The sequence below is a fragment of the Eubalaena glacialis genome, chromosome 15, assembly GCF_028564815.1.
Source record: "Eubalaena glacialis isolate mEubGla1 chromosome 15, mEubGla1.1.hap2.+ XY, whole genome shotgun sequence".
Classification (NCBI taxonomy): Eukaryota; Metazoa; Chordata; class Mammalia; order Artiodactyla; family Balaenidae; genus Eubalaena; species Eubalaena glacialis.
Window position 1 is genome coordinate 14,821,653 of NC_083730.1, and position 21,765 is coordinate 14,843,417.

At 41.3% G+C, this 21,765-nt stretch overlaps 1 protein-coding gene across 1 annotated transcript in view; it reads right to left on the reverse strand.

Moving 5' to 3' along the window:
- Positions 1-12,579: 12,579 nt before the first annotated feature.
- The window catches only part of CDH20 (cadherin 20), a 59,462-nt gene continuing 50,276 nt past the window's right edge, over positions 12,580-21,765 (reverse strand). The window contains exons 10-11 of the mRNA XM_061170430.1: positions 17,189-17,440; positions 12,580-13,085 (exon numbers count right to left, since the gene is read on the reverse strand). Of these exons, the coding sequence (XP_061026413.1) occupies positions 12,580-13,085; positions 17,189-17,440 (758 nt within the window). The remainder of the gene's footprint in view (positions 13,086-17,188; positions 17,441-21,765) is intronic.

A 21,765-nucleotide genomic window follows, 5' to 3' on the forward strand; every position in this document is an offset into this window, starting at 1 on the left:
ACATGTAAAAGAATGAAATTAGAACACTCCCTAACACCATACACAAAAATAAACTCAAAATGGATTAAAGACCTGTATGTAAGGCCAGACACTATCAAACTCTTAGAGGAAAACATAGGCAGAACACTCTATGACATAAATCACAACAAGATCCTTTTTGACCCACCTCCTAGAGAAATGGAAATAAAAACAAAAATAAACAAATTGGACCTAATGAAACTTAAAAGCCTTTGCACAGCAAAGGAAAGCATAAACAAGACGAAAAGACAACCCTCAGAATGCAGAAAATATTTGCAAATGAAGCAACTGACAAAGGATTAATCTCCAAAATATACAAGCAGTTTATGCAGCTCAATATCAAAAACACAAACAACCCAATCCAAAAATAGGCAGAAAACCTAAATAGGGATTTCTCCAAGGAAGATATACAGATCGCCAACAAACACATGAAAGGATGTTCAACATCACTAATCATTAGAGAAATTCAAATCAAAACTACAATGAGGTACCACCTCACACCAGTCAGAATGGCTATCATTAAAAAATCTACAAACAATAAATGCTGGAGAGGGTGTGGAGAAAAGGGAACCCTCTTGCACTTTTGGTGGGAATGTAAATTGATACAGCCACTATGGAAAACAGTATGGAGGTTCCTTAAAAAACTAAACATAGAACTACCATACGACCCAGCAATCCCACTACTGGGCATATACCCTGCGAAAACCATAATTCAAAAAGAGTCGTGTACCACAGCGTTCATTGCAGCACTATTTACAATAGCCAGGACATGGAAGCAACCTAAGTGTCCATCGACAGATGAATAGATAAAGATGTGGCACATATATACAATGGAATATTACTCAGCTATAAAAAGAAATGAAATTGAGTTATTTGTAGTGACGTGGATGGACCTAGAGTCTGTCACACAGAGTGAAGTAAGTCAGAAAGAGAAAAACAAATATCGTATTCCAACACATATATATGGAATCTAAAAGAAAAAAAAGGTTCTGATGAACCTAGGGGCAGGACAGGAATAAAGAAGCAGACGTAGAGAATGGCCTTGAGGACACGGGGAGGGGGAAGTGTAAGCTGGGACAAAGTGAGAGAGTGGCATGGACATATATACACTACCAAATGTAAAATAGATAGCTAGTGGGAAGCAGCCGCATAGCACAGGGAGATCAGCTGGGTGCTTTGTGACCACCTAGAGGGGTGGTACAGGGAGGGTGGGAGGGAGATACAAGAGGGAAGGGATATGGGGATATATGTATACATATAACTGATTCACTTCGTTATACAGCAGAAAGTAACACAACATTGTAAAGCAATTATACTCCAATAAAGTTGTTTTAAAAAAAAGAACGATAAAAAAGAACAAAAGCAAAAATAAACAAATGGGACCGAATTAAAATTAAAAGCTTTTGCACATAGAAGGAAAACATCAACAAAACAGAAAGACAACTTACTGAATGGGAGAAGATGTTTGCAAATAATATGTCTGATAAGTGGTTAATATTCAACATATATAGGCAGCTCATTCACAGCTCATACAACTCAATATCAAAAACACAAACAGCCTGATTTAAAAATGGGCAGAAGACCTGAATGGACATTTTTCCAAAGAAGATATACAGATGGCCAACAGGCACATGAAAAGATGCTCAACATGGCTAATCATCAGGGAAATGCAAATTAAACCCACAATGAGATATCACCTCACACCTGTCACAATGGTTATCATCAAAAAGACAACAAATAATAAATGTTGGTGAGGATGTGGAGAAAAGGAAACCTTCATGCACTGTTGGTGGGAATGTAAATTGGTACAGCCACTATGGAGAACAGTATGGAGCTTCCTCAAAACATTAAAAATAAATCTACCATAGGATACAGGAATTCCACTCCTGGGTATATATATCTGAAGAAAACAAAAACACTAATTTGAAAAGATACCTGCACCCCAATATTCATAGTAGCGTTATTTATAATAGTCAAGACCTGGAAGCAACCTAAGTGTTCATCAACAGATGAATGGATAAAGAGATGTGATATATATAATGGAATATTACTCAGCCATAAAAAAATAATGAAATTTTGCCATTTGCAACAACATGGATGGACCTGGAGGGTATTACGCTTAGTGAAGTAAGTCAGACAGAGAAGGACAAATACTGTATGTTTTCACTTATATGTGGAATAGGAAAAATAAAACAAACAAGTGAATATAAGAAAAAAAAAAAGAGAGAGAGGAGAAGATGAACAAGATATTGCTTCTGACCTTGGTAGGGATTATTTGGCTAAAGAAGAGTTTAGGCCCTGTACCTATTTTACTCAACTCAGAGTCTCAGAAAGCATAGAGGTTTAAACTGCAGGAATGTGCAGGTCATCGTGTAAAGACTCATGGTAAAAATGTCAGGCAGGCTGAGGAATGGTAGGAAGTATAGTTAAAAGTCACTGTAGTAGTTTCCTAGTGTTGCCGTAAGAAAGTACCAAGAACTGGGTGACATAACACATCAGGACTTTAATCTTTCATAGTTCTGGAGGCCGGAAGTCCCAAATCAAGGTGGCAGCAGGGCTGGTTCCTTCTCGGGGGTCCACAGGCAGTATCTACTCATGCTCGTCTCCCAGCTTCCAGGGGTTGCCGACATCACTTGGCGTTCCTTGGCCTGTAGCTGCGTGATCCGATCACTGTGTCCGTTGTCACATGGCTACATTCACTCTGTGCGTGTCCATCTATGGGCACAGTGCTGTTTTATTCTTTAATCTTGAAAATGTGTGCTGTTAATTTTGAGAAGAAATGGAAAAAAGATGAATTGGTCAACAAAATCCACTCTTACTCACGGTAAAAAACAACCAGGGCACATGTATTTTGGAGGAGGCATCAGTAGTCATCATGCATACCAGTCATACCAGTTGGTTAATTCCTCTTCTTAAGGGAAGTTAACAGTTTTCGTTATTGTCATATTAGCCTGGATAGGCAAAATTATACCACGGTAATAAGTAACTCCAAAATCTCAGTGACTTAACACTGTGAAAGTTGGTGTGTCTGTCCTGTGACAGCTCTCATTTCAGCTCAGGCTACAGGCCAGCAGGAGGACCCTACTTAATACGGTCACTCAGACCTAGGCAGAAAGAGGTTCCATTTGGCACAGACTTCAAAGATCACTGCAGCAGGAAGGGGCAAGGAACCGGCAAATCCCACATTGGCTGTTAAGGCTCCTGCTCATGTTTCCTTAGCTCAGCGCAGTCACATGGTCGCATACAACCATAACCTGATGGAGAAGTTCAGACCCATGTGTACCTAGACGGAGGGTAATAGGAATATTTGTGACCTGCCCCAATGTCTACCACATTGAGATGCACATTTCTTCAGCTCCAGAGTTATTACCCGTTGATATTACCATTATTTTCAGTTTGGGAGAGGGCGAATTCTCCCCTGCAGGATGGAACTTTGGCCAAACAACTGAATACAATGCTGAGCAAACTCTTAGAACGTGGCCATGTGTAATAATGCCATTTATAAGCAAAGACTTAGAACAGAACGATAAAGGATGTATGGTCATCCCTTGAATAGTCTTATGATCAGTATTCAATAATTTAGGCTCCCAGGTGTGCTAGTTAATATAGAAGTTATAAAAATAATCTATCTACTTAAGCTTGCTATTTATCTAGTTTATCTATTTAGGCTTTATTAGAAAACTTGGCCAAGGATGACCAAGTAATAGAATTAATGTGAACTTCATTTAGATGATCACATTTCTCCTGTGCTGGCATTTTTTAATCTAGTCTACTTTTGGCTAGAGGGACCCTATAGAAGAGATTTCTGTCTACGCTGTTAAGTTCCTATTTCTGCAGCTTCAAGTGTCTTTTTGCTTTTTCTCTTTGAGATAAAATGAGAAGGTTCCATCATTTCCTTTTCCTTCAAAGGAAGGTGTTTAGTCAGGAGGGAAACAAACCAACTAGGATGATGCTAAAGGATGATCCCTAATCAAGTTATATTTTAATGGAGCTTGAAGATTTACTGAGGGACTCAGTGAGGATGGCACTGAAACGGAAGGAGAAGAAATAAGCTCTAGCCTTCCATTTCAAGAAGTCAAAAATCTGTGCCTTTTTTTTTTTTTTCTTCAAAATAAAAGGATTGCACTGGAGCAATTGCCACTTTTTCTATTCTATATCTGCAACAAAAGAACAGCTTTGAATAATGAACAGCCTACCTTCACAGTAGGAAACTAAGCTACGGAGAGGCTCTCAATCATGTACTTAATAATTAGAAGTATGAGCAGGAACTGACCTTCCAAGATGGATATATTATTATTCACTTTACCTGCTCACTGTCACAGTGGATGCTGTCACTGAGACTGTGACTAAAAACCCTGATCAAGACATCTCTGCCAAGTCCCATAAATAATCTGTTTGCCCATTGTGCCTGAGGTGTACATGGCATATGCTTAGATCCATGTGGGAATCTGGATGTGATAAGTGGCTTGGAGTTTACAGAGAATTTGTACCCAGTTTGTAGGTAAGGGACACACTGTAAATATGGCAGTGTGCCAGTGTTCTCCGGAAATAGCCTCCTGCTCCTTTGAGAGGAGATTAACCTGGGTTATGTAAGGTTCCTGATAATGAAGTCCTCTCCAATGACATCTATTTTTAAAAAATCTTCACATAATAGTGAAATATACATACTTTCCAGAAAGAACATAGGACTGAATTTCAAAAGCATGATCACTCCCTATTTCTCAGATGATGCTTGTCAGCTGTCCTTACCTGGTTTCACTGCCCACTGTGAAGGCCAGTATTCAGTTCTTTAGGGTTTAAGATGTAGATGGGATAGCAACAATCAATGGTGAAGGATGTGTGCAGAGCTCCTTACATGTTATAGCTCCCAGAGGAGCCAATGGTATCAACATCTGAGGTGAGTGTTTCACAAATGGCTCTGTGTTCTTTTCTGGTTTTAGGTCTGTGCTTTGCTCATGTTTTCAACATGATCATTAATGGTAAAAGCACCTGGCACTGTGCCGGCATACAGTAGGTGCTCAATAGTCGGCCATGACCTTCCCCTTCCCTTTGCTTCAGCTCAGCAGCAGTGACGTCCTCCTGGAGCATGCTGATGAGGCCCTGAGTCCCCTCTTGGGTGTAACTAATATTCATCCTCAGGTAATGCCCTGCATTTAAGAATCTCATCTCACACCAACCATCATATGGCCCAATAGCCACAGTCCCAAGAAGTCATTGGCAAATGTAAAAATTTGAGGTTGATGAAGCCAGTCCTGGAGGTAAACACGGGGGCAGACCGTTGGTGCCCCGCCCTCCCCCAGGAGGCTAGTGAAGACTAGCAATTAGGATGAGTGAATTTCACTGCATATGGGCCTGGCAGGGAAACAGAGGATTACATCAGTTTCCTGGGGCAGCAGGGGAATATCAAGTACAAGAGACAGAAGGAAACCACACAGCCTGCTCTTTGAAGGTTAATTCTTTCACTCTGCTGTGCAGCTCTTCACTTGCAGAGTCATGCCAAGGGTACATATGCTCCGTATTGCGGCCGAGTGGGGGACACCTCTCTGAATGCTGTCCTTTTGCTGTGCTGCCTGAGGACCAATGGGCACTTAGCGCCGTTTTCAGCAGCTCCTGCCTTCTCTGCTTTCTCTGTAACCTCTCTGCACCGCCCACATCAGTGGGGTCATATGAATGGAAGTGTCTCTTCTCAGCCATCTGGTGGTTCATTCTTCCCTCCCCCTTGCCTGCAACTGTGAGAGCTGCTTGCAGGCTGCCAAGTCAGCTGGAGAGTTCTGCTGCTGCCTGAGACCAGCCAGAGAGCAGGGCATCTTCAGAGCCCTCTCCATACACTCCAACCATGTGCAAAGGCTGAGTCGAAATAAAAAAAGATCCTGCAAAACGAACACACTAATTAGTTAATTAATTAATAAGCAACCTGGTGTGTGGATGTGTTGTAGATCCAGCCAAAGTGACAAGGACATGTAAAGGGTTCATACTGAGTTATTTTTTATGTTAAAATAGATCTTAAAAAATGTATTATATAAGGCTTCTATTGGTTTCCTAGGGCAGCCAGAACAAATTATCACAAATTGGGTGGTTTAAAACTACAGAAAGGTATTCTCACACTTCTGGAGGCTAGAAGTCTGAACGCAAAGTGTGGGCAGGGTTGGTACCTTCTGGAGGGAGAATTTGTCCCATGCCTCTCCCTAACTTTTGGTGGTCGCTGACAATCCTTAATAATCCTTGGCTCGTAGATGCATCTCTTTGATTGTCTGCCTCAGTTGTCACATGGCATTCTCCACTCTGTGTCTCTGCTTCTGTGTCTAAATTTCTCTCTTCTTATAAAGACACCAATCATTGGTCCAGTATGACCTCAAGTCCATTTGATTATATCTGTAAACAAAGATCCTATTTCCAAATAAGTTCACATTCACAGATACTGGGGGTTAGGACCTGAACATATCTTTGTGGCAGACACAATTCAACTCACAACAAAGGCAATGCAGTAAAAAAATTGACAGCCTTTTTCACTAAATGGTTCTAGAACAATTGGATATCCATATGCCAAAAGAGAAAAGAAAAACAGAGCTTCAGTTCATACCTAAAAATCTACAAAGATAAATCCCAAATGAATTATAGACCTAATGTAAAACCTAAAACCACAAAAGTTCTAGAAAAAAAAATGGAAGAAAACATTTGTGACCTTGGGTAGGCAAAGATTTTTTTAGAAATGACACTGAAAGCACAATCTACAAGAGAACAAATTGATGAATTGGGATTTCATCAAAATAAAAAAACTCCTGCCCTTCAAAAGACATTGTTAAGGGAATGAAAAGACAAGCCACAGACTGGAATAAAAATCTTTACAAAGTCTGTACCTGATAAAGACTCATATCCAGGAAATAAAAAGAAATCTCAAAACTCAACAATAATGAAGCAATTAAAAATGGGCAAATACCTCCGGGTACTCCACCAAAGAAGATATGTGGATAGCAAATAAGCATGTGAAAAGATGCTCAGCATTATTAGTCATTAGGATATTACAAACTAAAACCACAGCGAGATACTACAACATTCCTATTACAATGACAAAAATGAAAAAAAACCAGCCCACACCAAGTATTGGTGAAGGTGAAGAGGAAATGGAACCCTCATATACTGCCGGTGGGAATTTGAAACGGTAAAAAGACTTTGGAAAATAGTTTGGCAGTTTAAAAAAACCAAAACAAGAACTGAAAACATATACCTACCATATGACTCCAGCCATTCCACTCCTAAGCATTTATCCAAGGGAAAAGAAAATATATGTCCATACAAAGACTCACATGCAAGTGTTCTTAGCAGCCTAACTTGTAACAGCCAAAAGCTGCAAACAATCAAAATGTCCATCAACATATGAATTGTTATGGACTGAATTGTGTCCCCCTCCATGCCCCAAATTCATATGCTGAAGCCCTAACCTCTAATGTGACTGTATTTGGAGTAAGGAAGTAATTAACTAAGGTTAAATGAGGTTACATGGCTGGGGCACTAATCTGATATGATTAGTGTCCTTATAAGAACAGACACCAGAGAGCTCACTTGCTCCTGCCACCATGTGAGGATACAATGAGAAAGTGGCCATTTGAAAACCAGGAAGCGAGTCCTCACTGGAATCTGACCATACTGGTATCCTGATCTTGGGCTTCCAGCTTCCAGAACTAAGAGAAAATAAATTTCTGTTATTTAAGTTGCCCAATTTATGGTATTTTATTTTGGCAGCATGAGCAAACTAATACATGAATGAATAAACAAATTGTGGTTTATCTACACAATGGAATACTGCTTATCAACAAAAAGCAATGAACTGTTGATATACACAGTGGCATGTATGATACTCAAACGAATAATGCTGAGTGAAAGAAGCCAGACCCCCTCCCCCCATCCTCCACACACACGAAAGAGTACACTCTGTATGATTACATTTATATAAAACTCTAGAAAATGTAAACAAATCTACAGTGATAGAAGGCACATTGGTGGTTGCTTGCAGTTGGGGGAGGTGGTTGGCAGGGATGGGAGAGAGGTATTACAGTAGGGTATGAGAAAACTCTTGAGGGTAACAGATATATTTACTATCTTGATTGGGGTGATGGCTTCATGGGTGTATACATATGTCAAAACATTAAATAATATGCTTTACCTGCAGTTTATTGTGTATTAATTATACTTCAATAAAAATATATTGTGTGCCTTTTATATATCAGATATTTTGCTAAGTATTCTCATGAAATATTCATTTATTTCTGAAAGTACTGCATGGTAGGGATAAAACTGAATTTTGGAGAATAATATACCTATAAACAAGAATGTATTCTATAGAGAGGAGGGGGAATGGAAGAGAGAAAAGAAATGGTGAATGGAATCCAAAGTGATTCCTGGAATAGAGGAAGGAGGCAGAGTAGAAAAAAGGGAAAGACAATATAGCTGATTGGGGACTTCCCTGGTGGCGCAGTGGTTAAGAATCCGCCTGCCAATGCAGGGGACACGGGTTCGAGCCCTGGTCCGGGAAGATCCCACATGCCGCAGAACAACTAAGCCCGTGCGCGACAACTACTGAGCCTGCGCTCTAGAGCCCACGAGCCACAACTACTGAAGCCTGTGTGCCTAGAGCCCATGCTCCACAACAAGAGAAGCCACCACAGCGAGAAGCCCGCGCACCGCAATGAAGAGCAGCCCCCACTCGCCGCAACTAGAGAAAGCCTGCGTGCAACAGTGAAGACCCAAAGCAGTCAAAACAAAACAAAACAAAAAACAGAAAAATAAAGATTGTCGTTTTACACCACTAAGTTTAGTGTCTTTTTATGCAGCAATGGTGGTAAAACAGTTGATATGAAGAAGGGGAAGAAGTGGAAATAATAAAAGAAAAGCTAGTATCTAAACTTCCTGAAAAATAAGAAAAGACTCATAGGTAGTTTTACTAGCTTTTGGAAGTGTGTCCTCTCAGAGAAGTGGTCTAAGGTTTTCTGGGATGGAAAGTAGCCCTTGTCATCATGGGTACCCGGAAGGTGGCCTCAGTGGCTAAAATGTTTGAGTGGAAGAAACAGCCTCGTCATCAGTCATCTGGAATCCTTACAAACCAAGAGTATGGACAAACACATGGGGTAGGATTTGCCAGCTTCCCGTCCCAGGAGAAAAGATTTAAGAAAAACTGTGTTTTTGGTTGATGTTGTAGTTAATTACACATACTATAAATTAGTACTCACAATTTTTGCACAACATAAATCACAAGAGACAGATATGTCTCATTAGCAGGTCATTTTAAAAAGAAGGTTCCTTGATCTAATTTTGTCCATTCCCTGTACCAGAACCTTGACACTCAGGGTCAAGCAGAAGCCTCCCAAATCCAGGTATTTACAAATAAAAATATCTTGAAAGTTCTTTATTACGAAGATGACAAATGGATTTGAGAATGAGTCCATCTGCGAAAAGAACTGCTTGCAAAGTGTATCTTGTGCTCATGTATTTCCAGCGCTAGAAGGGAAATACTGGGAATTCTGACATCAAGGTTTAGCTCTCGATCACTAGTAAACTAGTAACAATGCATAGTCAATGTGCCTGTACTGATTTTGGCTTGTTTGAATTTGTTTTCAGGATTTATAGATTCTTTCTTGTGCAAACTACTCCCTTCTTTGCCTTTGCTATCTGCCATGTTGGGATATTCTGCTTTTATGATTTAGAAAATTCATTGCTAATCTTTATCTTTGCTTGTGTTCTTGTTCAGAATACAGTTCCAGACAGAGACTTATCAATTGATTTCCACAGATGTTCCTTTTCCCTCTAACATATAAATTAAAGGCTAGCTGCTTTACCTGTTTACAAATAAATGGCTGGATAATTTTACAGCTCTCTTTTTTAACCTGATCACACTGCATTCTGTCTGGTGGTAATGATGTTTTATTTTCAGATGAACCAGCATTTGTGGTAAACTGTGGCGGTGGAAAGGGAATTCTAAAACTCATTTGGAGGGAAGAGTCTCTATTAGCTTAGAGTGTGAGTTGAAATGGATCTCCTATTCTGTGCTTCTCTCACACTTCCTGTATCACACCATTAAACATCTTCCCAGGGACCAGAAGCTCCAGGAGATTCTACTTAATCACTTCATGCCCAGTATCATGGGGGACCACATTTGCAGGATGTGGGGCATGATAATCCCCTGTGGTTAGGATAACAGCTGTTCCCAGTTTTTAAAACAAGCAACACAGAGTGAGCTAGTCAACAAATTATCCTCAGGGCTAGTGACAGAAAAGAAGAATGTTATAATGGTTAATTTGCCCACATTCACATAACTGGTATGTTGTAAAGCCTAGTTTGGACTCAAGTTCACGTTTTTCTTTTTCTTTGCTAAGTTTATTTATTTTTACATCACACTTTACCCTCAAAGAGCATGTATGAGAGCTGCCTTTCATGGAGGAAAGGGTTAGTATGCTGAAGGTTGAAGATGAGAACTTGCCTGGCTGTTAGTGTACCACGTAATAAAGCGTGAAGCACATCCTGCTGGTTCCCAGACATCCATTAGCCTTCTCACATATTTCTGCCAAACTCTCCTTTTTACCGGAAAAGAGATTCACAATACTATTCTACTGATGGGGTAGGCCCCAATGCAATCTAATCTTTCTATATTTGAGAAAGCGTGACCATATGCCAAAGGTTCTCAAAGTGTGGTCCCTAGACCAGCAGCATCAGCATCACCCAGGAACTTGTTAGAAATGCAAATTGCCCCAGATCAACTGAAGTAGAAACTTTGTGGGTAAAGGCCCAATAAGCTATAGTTTAACAAGTGATTCTGTTCCAAGTGATTCTGACACACATTAAAATTTGAGAACCTTTAACCAAGACACTCAGAAAACTATTTTGTTCACAATTTGTTCCCAATGGTGAGGATAACTGTGTAAAATATCCTTTAATAATACGATGTCAAAGAAAGAGATCCCTTCCATCATGTACCCATTAAGCACTTATTAAGTACCCACTCTTAGCTACTGTGGGGAAAGGAAACATGAATAAAATATGGCCCCAGTGTTCTGTGAGCTCATCCAGTATTGACAAGATGTACATATTTGTACATATTTTTGGTACATATTTGATTTGCCAACAGAACAGTGATGAAAGTAGCACAGTGGCCTGCTTCATTGGTGGCTGTGTGCAATACACTCTCACAAAACAAAAAAAATATGGGCTAAACTCACTATTGTATTGCTGATGCTATCAAACCATCCTTTGCTCTTTTAAGGGATGGGGAAATGAAAAATATTCATGAAAAGCTTTACAGCTTTACAGTTTAAACCATACGTTCATCTGATCAGTGACTGAAATAGAATGCACAGCCTCATACTTCCGTGCTGTTGTCTTTGTTTGATGAATGAGCCCCAGCCCCAAGAACCTGAGACTAGGTCAGGATCACAAAACCATCTCTTACCTGCTCAGCAATTAAACACATGTGCAATAGACTTTCCCTTCTATTTAACTTTTATTAAAAGAGGTGCTAAGGTACTGAGATGCAGTACATCATATTTATTACCAAAATTATTAACAAATATACAAAACTTATATATGTAATTTTCTTACATCCATTTATTCTCTATAATACTGATTTGTGTTCAAGTAGGTTATCTACAGTATGTAAACATCCCTTGAATTGACCTCACACAGATTAGGAAAGCCCTCTAACCCATGCTTTTATCAGATACTTCTTTTTATTTGGCTTTCATTTGTAGAATCTAATCTTCACATTTGGCACATGGAAGAGACATCTACAGTGCAAAAGAGGCAGATTTTCTCGTTTCCTTCTGAATAATTTTGCAGGGGCACAGTTAAAGAGCTGAGAGAACAAGAGCACTCTAACTCCATGGAGGTGGATTTGTTGTAATGCCAACAACTCTTGGTTCAGCCATTAAACTTGAGCTTAAAGTCAATGCCTCTTCCTTCTCCCACCCCCCTGCCCACCCCCCATGCAAGGTCAATTAGGCCTTAACCTTGTCTTAAAAGGATTAAAAGAAATTCCATCCATCCCAGAACAAGTAGGTTAATTTCACCGAGGAATAATTTTTCAGTGTTCTTTTATGGGGGTTGGTTTGTGCAGTGTGATGAGCCAGCAAAACTTTTAAATGGAGAAAAAACATGATTAAAAATAAAACAAAACAAAAAACGGATAGGAGAGAACTTTCTATTTGCTTTCAACTGCCACCTCTGCACTGAAAAGCACAGCCTCTCTGAGGTGGCAAAATGACCAAGTGAATGGCGGAGAAAAGTCAAGCCCGCCATACTTACCCTTGGAATCCACACCTTTGAATACAGTATTACAAAAATTAAAAAAGAAGAAAAGGTCATTGGAGATTCTGCCCCCCTCTTCCTGTGTTTCCTTTTGATTATTTAACTTAATCTAACCAAGTAAAGCTGATCCAGAGAGAGCTCCGCTCGCCCGCTCCCCCCGCAACCTCACTCTCCAGCACAGTCTTGCTCTTGCGGTTGGCGGCGCCTCTTCCGCGAAGCCTCCGCCCCAGAACGGCCGGGTTTGGCCGCGCGCCGGCCTCCCGGCTTCCGTCACCACAGGGGCGTGGGCCCCTCCGACGCCCCGTAGAGCTCCGCCAGCTTCCGGAAGCGGGGCCCCCAGTCCGTCAGGAAGTCGAAGCTCTGCTCCGAGTCTGAAGCGGCCGACTGCAGGGAGCTCAGAGACCCAGCGACCGAGCCGTCCCCCTCGAACATGTACGTCTGCAGGGAGTCGAAGGGTGCGGCCCACAGGTCCATGTCGGCCTCGTAGAGTTTGGCCAGGACGTAGCTGTGGACGGTGCTGTTGACGGCGCACGTCTGAGGCACGTAGCGGGAGAGGCTCTCGATCTCGGGCAGCATGTCCTGCCGCGTCTTGGAGGCGCCGCCCGCCTGCGCCTCCCGGGGGTTCCACATGGCCGCGATGTCGAAGGCCTCGGTGTCCTCCTCGCCGCCGCCTTCGTCGTCGTAGCGGACGATGTTCTCGTGGATGTTCTCCTCGTCGTCGATGATGTACGGCTGCTTCCGGTGTCTCCGCATGGACAGGATGAGCAGCACCAGCACTGCCGGAAACACAGAGGACCGGGTGTTGGCGGAAGAGCCCCGGCCGCGTGGGCCGAGACCAGAGCTCTTGAGTAGCACAGGTAGGGGAAGGGCTGTCTGGGTGGGGAGCGCAGGGGCAGTGTTTGGATATGTGACCTCACAGGGTCTACCCTGTTCTCACTCTTCCTGCACTGCTGGATGGAGAGTCTGGGGGCGAGTGAACCCTACGTGACATGATTCCACGTGGTTTAAGTAGAAGTTGCATGTAGAGGCTCTGCACACACCTTATCGCTTTGAAATGTGTGTGCGTTTGTACACCCAGCCACCCAGTGTAACATCTCATTAACAAAGCACGAAGCCCTGTGGCCCGCCGTGGAGTATATGCTAAGGATCAGATCATGTTTTCTGACTACGTAAGGACGAATATGTGTTTCTCTATTATAATGTGAAAACCTTACTCTATAGGTGGAATCCTGCTTTTTTACATTAGCCTCTCAATAGGATCCTACTTTGTAAATATACAGTGGACCCTGGAACCACATGGGTTTGAATTACTGGGGTCCACTTAGCTGTGGATTTTTAAAAATAAATACATACTGCAGTACTACTGCAGTTGGTTGCCGCAAATGCTGAACCATGGATACTGAGGGCCGACTATAAGTTATACACGACTTCAGGGGAGGTCTGGGCCCCTAACCCCACCCCACCATTGCTCAAGGGTCAATTGTGATCATATATTAATTCATATGAGTATAGACACATGTGTTAAATATGAGCCAAAGTCTTAGTCTTTTTATGTTTTCTCCAAAAAATAAGAGAGCATAAATGACCGTCTTTGTCCAGTTAACTCAGATTCCTCAGAAAAGCCTTCCATTAGAGAGATGGTTGTGACTTTCTAGATCTAAGGATGTTCATGGAAGAGAGGGAATGAGCAGTGACATTTTATATAATTCATCATGTTATCAAAGACGCACCACACTGTTAGATGTACCCTTGCAGGTTTGGATGAAATTTTATCCCAACATACGGTTTTTTTTTTTTTCCGCAGGATGTGTTCACTGGGGTTTAAAGGAGAGATGGAGGTAATCCCATTGAACCGTTTATCTTTGTGAGTAAAAATGTTTTCCAGGAAGTGTGTTGAGGTTTTGGCTGTAGAACTGCTATTGATTTTTTTTTTTTCTAGCATGCTTTGTTACAGCTGGTGAACAGTGACAGCTTGACAACACTGCAAAATAAGAGCCCAGTTTATCCAAGGGGTGGGGGGGAATGGAGTACAGTCATATGCCCAGTAAGATTATGGACTGACTTAAAAAAAATAACAACAATGGTTTTTTAAACTTGAATGTGGAATGTGCTTTTTGTAAATTGCAGTTAATGATGTTAATACATGATATTTTCCTGAATGGCTCGGGTGACAAAATGCACACACAGGAAATTATATACTCTTGTATTTTATCTTTGTGCAAAAATGTAACTCATAGACTAGAGGACTGTGGGATTTCAGAGAAATGGACTAATAGGACTTTAAGGAAGTGGGGGCTTGAACTGGGCATTGGAGGTTGGGGTGTGATTTGAATGGATGCAGGGTGGAGGAATGGGATTCTGAGTGAACTTGATGTGTGTGAGGGATTCAGTAAGGAGTTACTAAACTCAAATGTGTTTTAGACATTATCTGAAGCAAAACGGAAACAAAGTAGAATATGACATGATTTCTGTTTTTACAGGCGTGCAGTCTAAGGAGATAATAGACATTAATGATTAATATGAAACAGGTGGTGATAGGACTATCATAGAGCTGCAAGAGTTTTGCAGAGAATACAGAAGTAGGGCCAGTTAATTCTTCCTGGGGACCTGGGAAAACCTCCACACAGGTGACACTGGAGTGCTAGGTGTGGTATTTCAGAAAATGCTGGGAAGCAAAATTAGAAAAGCCTTTGTACTGGAAAGAATTCTGATGATATAGAATTAGGCAGTTTATAGAACTCTGAAAAAAATAAAGATTGCTACGTATCTTATTTTTAGGTAATCTTATTTAAATAACAAGTATTATATAACCCCCTGAAAATCAAATTTGGGGAAAATGATCCTATTCAGCTGAAGGGCTTCCCTGACAGAAGAGAATCAGTTCTAGGGATGTTTATTCTTTAGGATCTATAGGCACAGTGCATAGGGCCTATGAGATTTTCTAGGAACTAGATACATATTTGAAACATGGAAAAAATCCATAGTCAAAATTAATGTGTTAATATAATTATCCACAAAATGTAGTATTTCTTTGACAAATCAACTGCAGTTCAGTCTTACTCAGTTTTATGAATTATATTTAATGTGGGATGTACGCTCTTAGAAGTGAAAGTGCCTAAAACTCTTGAGGATTTTATGACAGCTTTGCTTGGTTTAGGTCCTGAAAACTGTCTGTTTATTCTGCGCAATTCCAAAGGCAAGACGTAATGGGTTTGGGAGGCACAAAATAAATCGCCCCTTGCACACCACTTCTAACTTGAGAGCCTCTTTGTGCCAGCCCCTTTAAATCAGTCCCCCTGAAATGGTGGCTTCTTTTACTGTTTGTGGGCTAGGGTGAACTTATAATGTAGACATTTTCCAAAGATAGAAGTAAGGACAGCCAGACTGGAAATTTCTCCTAGGAGCAAGTTTCTTCAAAGGTCTCTTGCAGGTTGTCCTGTTATGCACTCAAGGACTCCCAATGCCACCTTATGGACACTCAGGGAATTGCAGGAGGGTTTTATTTGTCAGTACAGAAAGGGACCAGAAGCCATAACAATCCTCTTTGATCCAGGGATCCAAGGACTTTGAAAGGTTACTTCTTTATACTGCTTTTCCCTTCATGTAGCACTGACCTACATGAAGCATATTCCACAGACCTACTAGAAATTCAATCAAGCAACTGACATTTTAGTTAGACCTTTCTTTGGTCTGACTCAGTCTCTTGGTTTGGAGGTAAACCTGGGATCAGGGCTTAAATTCTAATTTTAATCCTCAATGCTTTACTCTTTTCCCTTACCAGGATTTTTTCCATATTGAATAATATTACTATCTACTAAGTCTGCTTTTCTCTAAGCAAAATAAGTATGCTGTGAATTAATTCAGTCAGAAGAGTTGGGAGATATGTACAGATATTTTTTTGGTTTCAGGAATTGGTTTAGATGTGTTTGTTTTGAGTGTGGATTTTGAGGATAATAGCATGAATGGCCTTGGTACAAGGGAGTAGGGAGCTGCTTTGCAGTATGACTTTAGATGAAGAAGAAAGGATCCCCTATCCCAGCAGTGCTCTCCCACTGGCCTGTCATCACATCTTTATTTCACCAGTAGAGGCAAACTGGCCCTGGTTAGAGGCCACGGTACCCAGGGAGGGGGGGTGCTAACGCCCCCAAACAGCTTACCCTCCCAGATATCCATGTGGTTCACTCTGCCCCTTTCTTCAGATCTCTGCTCAGAGGTCGTCTTATCAGTGAGGTCCTCCCTGACCACCCTAGTTAAAATGGCACCCACCCCTGTCTCCTGTCCTCTCAGGACTCCCTGTCCCTCTTCCCTTCTCTGTAACACTTACCACATCCTGAATCTGGGGATGAACATTTGGGAGAAAGGCCGTACTGCTCAGATACAGGGATGCGCAATGTGGGGCCTGCCTGTGTTTCAGCCCTGGCTCTGCCACTGAGATTTGGCCTTGGGCCCGTCACTACCTCTTTGTGATTTAGCTACTACTTATCTGAAATGAGGGGTTAGAAGAGGTGATCATCATATCCTGTCCAAAATTATTATATAGGTTCTATGATGTCAAAATGAACTTGCTTTATTTTGAAGTAAGCTCTGTGAAGGCTGGGGCATTTCTGTCTTATTAATCCCAGCACCTAGAACGGCAGCCTGGCCTACAGTAGATGCTTGATAAATATATGTGCTTTGATTTGGCCATAGAGGCCATGAGTTCCTTGAAGGAAGGGACTGTCTCCAAGTTCTTCACTTTTTACCAGCCTTACTCTCCCACCTTTTCAATAAGCACAGTGTGGAAAACCAGTTCTGGCCAGCTGTGTCAGGGTGATAACGGAATGGTATCTAAGTAAGCACTTGCAGGACCCCACAGAATGGAGAGGAGCCACTTACTCACCTAAGAGGACAAAGATGCAGGCCAGGATGGCGATGAGGGCGCCGCGGCTCAGCCTGACTGGGAGCATGTAGGCCTCGGGGCTGCAGGACAGGACGTGACCGTCGTCGTCACAGCTGCACACCTGGACAGTCAGCGTGCCCGTGCTGCTCAGCACCGGCTGCCCATTGTCCGATATCAGGATGGGCAGGTAAAAGACACTCTGCTCCTGCTGCCGGAAGCCAGACCTCCTAGTTAGAATCCGGGCAGTGTTATCTGAAGAAGACAGGGGTTCCAGGATCGAAAAAGGAGAGGGAAGAGGAAAATGAAAGAACCAACAAGAGAATTAATTTTTTGGATTGAGGAAAGCAAGGGGGCAGGAACTGGGTGGGGAAGGAGAGAGAAGGGACAGCATGCCCTGGAGGCAGTTAGCTACAGCCGCCATTGGGTTTGTTGGGATCAGCAGTTGGATTCAGAAACCAAGATTTTTGCTTGCTTCTAGGGAAAACCCTGAGGCCTAGGAGAGAGACCTTTTTTGAGAGTCTGTCTTACCCTTTGCGACAAAGTGCCCAGGGCGAACTGTCAGACTTCAGATCTAACTGAAATGTCCGGGGGGAACTTGACAGAAATGAACAGTCACTGGCAACTTGTGGTCCCTGTTTGTTTTAGCTCAGCAGCTTTCCAAGGCCCTGTGCTGCTTTGTGCCCCCAGGAAAAGAATGCTGAGGAGCCCACGCGGCTGTGGCACATTGCTTATTTTTGCCACTTTGGCTGGAGTTCAAGTCTTCTGCTATTTTCTTTTACGCCTTTGAAATGCAGTCACCAACTCCTGTGCTTTCTGATGAACCTGCTCGTTTAGCAGAAGCTTATTTGAAATCCCCTAATCATATGACACACCCTGTTATTTCCCGCTAATTGGTGGTCTAAGTTTAAGCAATTAATATGAATTTGGTGAAAATTCAATACTAGTTTTTTCCCCCAGTTTTAAAGGGGATTAGCGAAATTGTTTGGTATGTTTCCACAAAGCTGATGTGTGTGTGTGTGTGTGTGTGTGTGTGTGTGTCTGTCTGTCTGTCTGTATTTATATTTGCCTAATGTAATGTTTTGGGATCTTTTTTAATCTATGTTCTCAAGTTTTCTTGAGTGGGTTTGACTTATAAATCAGATATATTTTCTGGAAAGCTGGTATCCTTTTCAGCAGAGGAAAAGTTTGAGAGATGTGGTAGGACATATAATCAGTGACTCTTAAAGCTAACATCATCAATATGGAAGGTCCTCTGGATGTGTTTCACATTTCACAGGGAAGAGTCTAGAACTTCACAAAAAATTCTCAGAGTCTAACCAAAGTAAACATTATTCATACCAATATCAATATTTCTGGACATAATAAAGGATTATACTTTTCTACCCTCTTGAATTTGGGCATGTCTGTATCATTTGCTTTAGATGATGAAAATGAGCAAAACTGATTCGTGTCACTTCCGGGCAGCAGCATGTATCAATAATAGCTGGTATGTGATTCTTGTGCTCTCTTGCCTTGTTGTAATATATGAAAGAACATTTGAGATGGAGAGCCAGGCAGCGTACACCTGGACAGCTGCCCTTGGTCACCAGACCCACAGTCAGCTTTATGTGAACAAGAAATTAACTTTAGTTGCGTTAAGCCACTGAGATTTTGGTGTTGTTTGTTCCTGCAGCCTAACCTAGCCTATTCTGACTAATACGTAATTCCTTAATTAACTTTTCCACCTCCTCCTCCCCCTGTTTTATCATGAGAGCAGTTGTTTTTTGAATGCTTATGTGCAAGGTATTTAGACTTTACATGCAGTATCTCATTTAATCTTTACCACCATTTGGTGAGATAGTGATAATCTCACCCTTTTACAGTGAGAGTTAAGGCCTAGAGAGATTATGTAATTGGTTCAAAGTCACTAATTTAATAGAAGAGCTGGGATTTGAACTCTGGTATCTTGACTCCAAATACATACTCCTTCCATTGTGCTGTGTAACCGCTTACTTAGTTTTATAACATTAATGTTGAAAATTATTCAGCTAATTGAAATCTCTTCCTACTTTGGTACAGGCCTTTTCCCTCTTATTTCCTTCTCAGTGGAGAAAGATAGCAGTTGGTTACCAACCTGGAGATTATATTCCTATTTCCACCTACCACACAATCCATCTTCTTTTCTGTTTTCCAGATTTAATAGCTAAGTACTAGTAATTTTGCTTCACAGTTTCAGTTTCGTTTTGTTTTTGTCAGAAGTAAAGTTTTTCTCGAACAGAAATCTTTTTTATTTTTCATTTTCATCAAGGGCAGTTCATCAGACTTTTAGAAAGCCGGAGAAGAGCTGAATTTCATGTAAGTGTTACATTATGCCTACTATGCATCATAGATTTCTTGATCTCAGAATTATTTAAGATTAAGGAAAAAAGATCAGAGCATCACATTGCTGAGACTAGTCGTACAAAGGAGCTGGCAAAATGTAGCCACTTGCAAAATTTTGTTGAATATTATAACTGGAGCTTGAGTAACCCATTTGGAAATAGTATCCAAGGTGACACAAAAATTTTGTGTGTGTGTGTGGTGTGTGTGTGTGTGTGTTGTGTGTGTGTGTGTGTGGCGAAAACAGGGGTCTCAACTTCCAATCCCAATTTTAATGCTTACTCACTCTATTCCATGGGCCATTTACTTTCTTTCCTTATCTATCGGATGAGACAATGAGAATCATCAGAGGCATTAGTAACTTTCTTAAGACCTTATAGGATTATTATAAATATCAAATAAAGCAGAGTATGGGAAAATGCATGTGAAACTGTGAAGTATATGGACAATCCTTTTCACAATGCTTTGGGGATTAAGAAAGGCTGTACTTGAAATAGTGCACTGTTGTGTTCATAAATGAATATCATGTTTTGGGCACGGGAGTTGGAGGGCTTGACAGTAGATCCACCACATCAGATGTTGGTCAATTTTTTAATGAGCCTCAGTAAAGGATACTCGAGGGATAAATTGTCATGAGGAGATTAAGAGTTCATTCTTTCTACTGAAGATGTTCCGACTTCCGTTTTGAAAAAAACCTTCCAAGAGATGAGCCATTTCTTTTTATAGTCATCAGGTTCCAGGGGCCCATCTTTTTAAGGTATTGGCTCCATGAATTGGTGCCCAAAGTCATTGTTAAGAAATTTGCAGCATTTTGCTGCGTATTGTTTCTGTATTGATTCGGACAAATATCAGAGTAGAGGAATAGAGTGACACTTAGCTGAAAATTTGAAGAAACAGTATAATGTATTATTTTTTTCCCCAGGGTTTCTACTATGAAACCTATCCTAGGGAATTCCTTGGTGGTCCAATGGTTAGGACTCCATGCTTCCACTGCAGGGGCAGGGGCCCTGGGTTTGATCCCTGGTCTGGGAACTAAGATCCTGCAAGCCTTGTGGCACGGCCAAAAAAAAAAACCTATCCTGAAGGGTCTGAAACAACTTTTTGCAGGAAGGGTTTCCAAGTGAAGCAGATAAATGAATAATTTAAAATTTGACCCAGTAAAAAATATCAGGATATTTAATTGTAGCACTCCTGCTGTTATAATTTATATTACTCTTCCTTTCAGAATTATCATAGTGGTTTGATGATTTTATGTAGATGATTAAAGGGATGACTTGGAAGGATGCTTTCCATTTAGAAGAAAACAGGTTTGATATTCTCTAGTTTTAATAGCAGAATATCGTATGGGGTGGATTTAATACTTTAAGTCCCAAACAATTGATTTTTGGACTAAGACTAGGTATGCCTAAATCATGACTTTTTGTTACCCTTTGTTTAGATTGTTATAAAGTGACAGCACTTTAGAATTGGAATAAAAATGAGGCCACCACAGCCCAGAGAAGTGATGGCCTCCCTCTCCAAGGTCAAACAGCTAGTTGGTAGCAGTTAGCAACATGGGGTTCACTTGACAGATTTAAATTATTTTTTCACTTGCTCTGACCTTTCTCTGAAAATCTTCTGGCCAGAGTACAGAAGCCCCTCCTTTTCCTATCTGTGCCCAATGAAGAGTGTGCTAGGTCTGTGAACTCCTTAGCTGGTCTGAATGCTTTTTGGAGTAGAGGGGTCTAGAATTCCTTTCCAGCAAAGATGTAGAGGGAAGCACTTTCTGGAATAGGGAACCCCACCTGACTGTTCTTTCTGAATCATTCCAAAATAATAAAGTGGTTTCGGTGCCAGAACTACTCGTTGTGTTCCTGTATTTGTCCTTTGCTCTTAAGTAACTCAAAGGTTACTTAGCCTTTGTCTCCCTTTTGTTCTGGGAGCTCTCACTGTTTCCCCCTTTGATCCTTGCTTAGAAGTATTCACTCAGGTTTTTCTCCTTGGGCCTCTTTCTGTCAGCTTTCTCAGATTCTTCCTATAGTTAAAGAACATACAAACATGGCTGCTCTCTGTGGGGATGAAGGAAGCCTGTGTGCCTTGCACAGTGTCTGGCCCAGAGCCCGTGCTCAAATGTTTGAGTGAACTGACTGACTGAGTAAAAGTTTCAGAATCAGCAGAGGACGTTCTTTGTCTTTGATGTTCTGAAACAAAACTTTAAAAGACCGTACAAATTAACATTA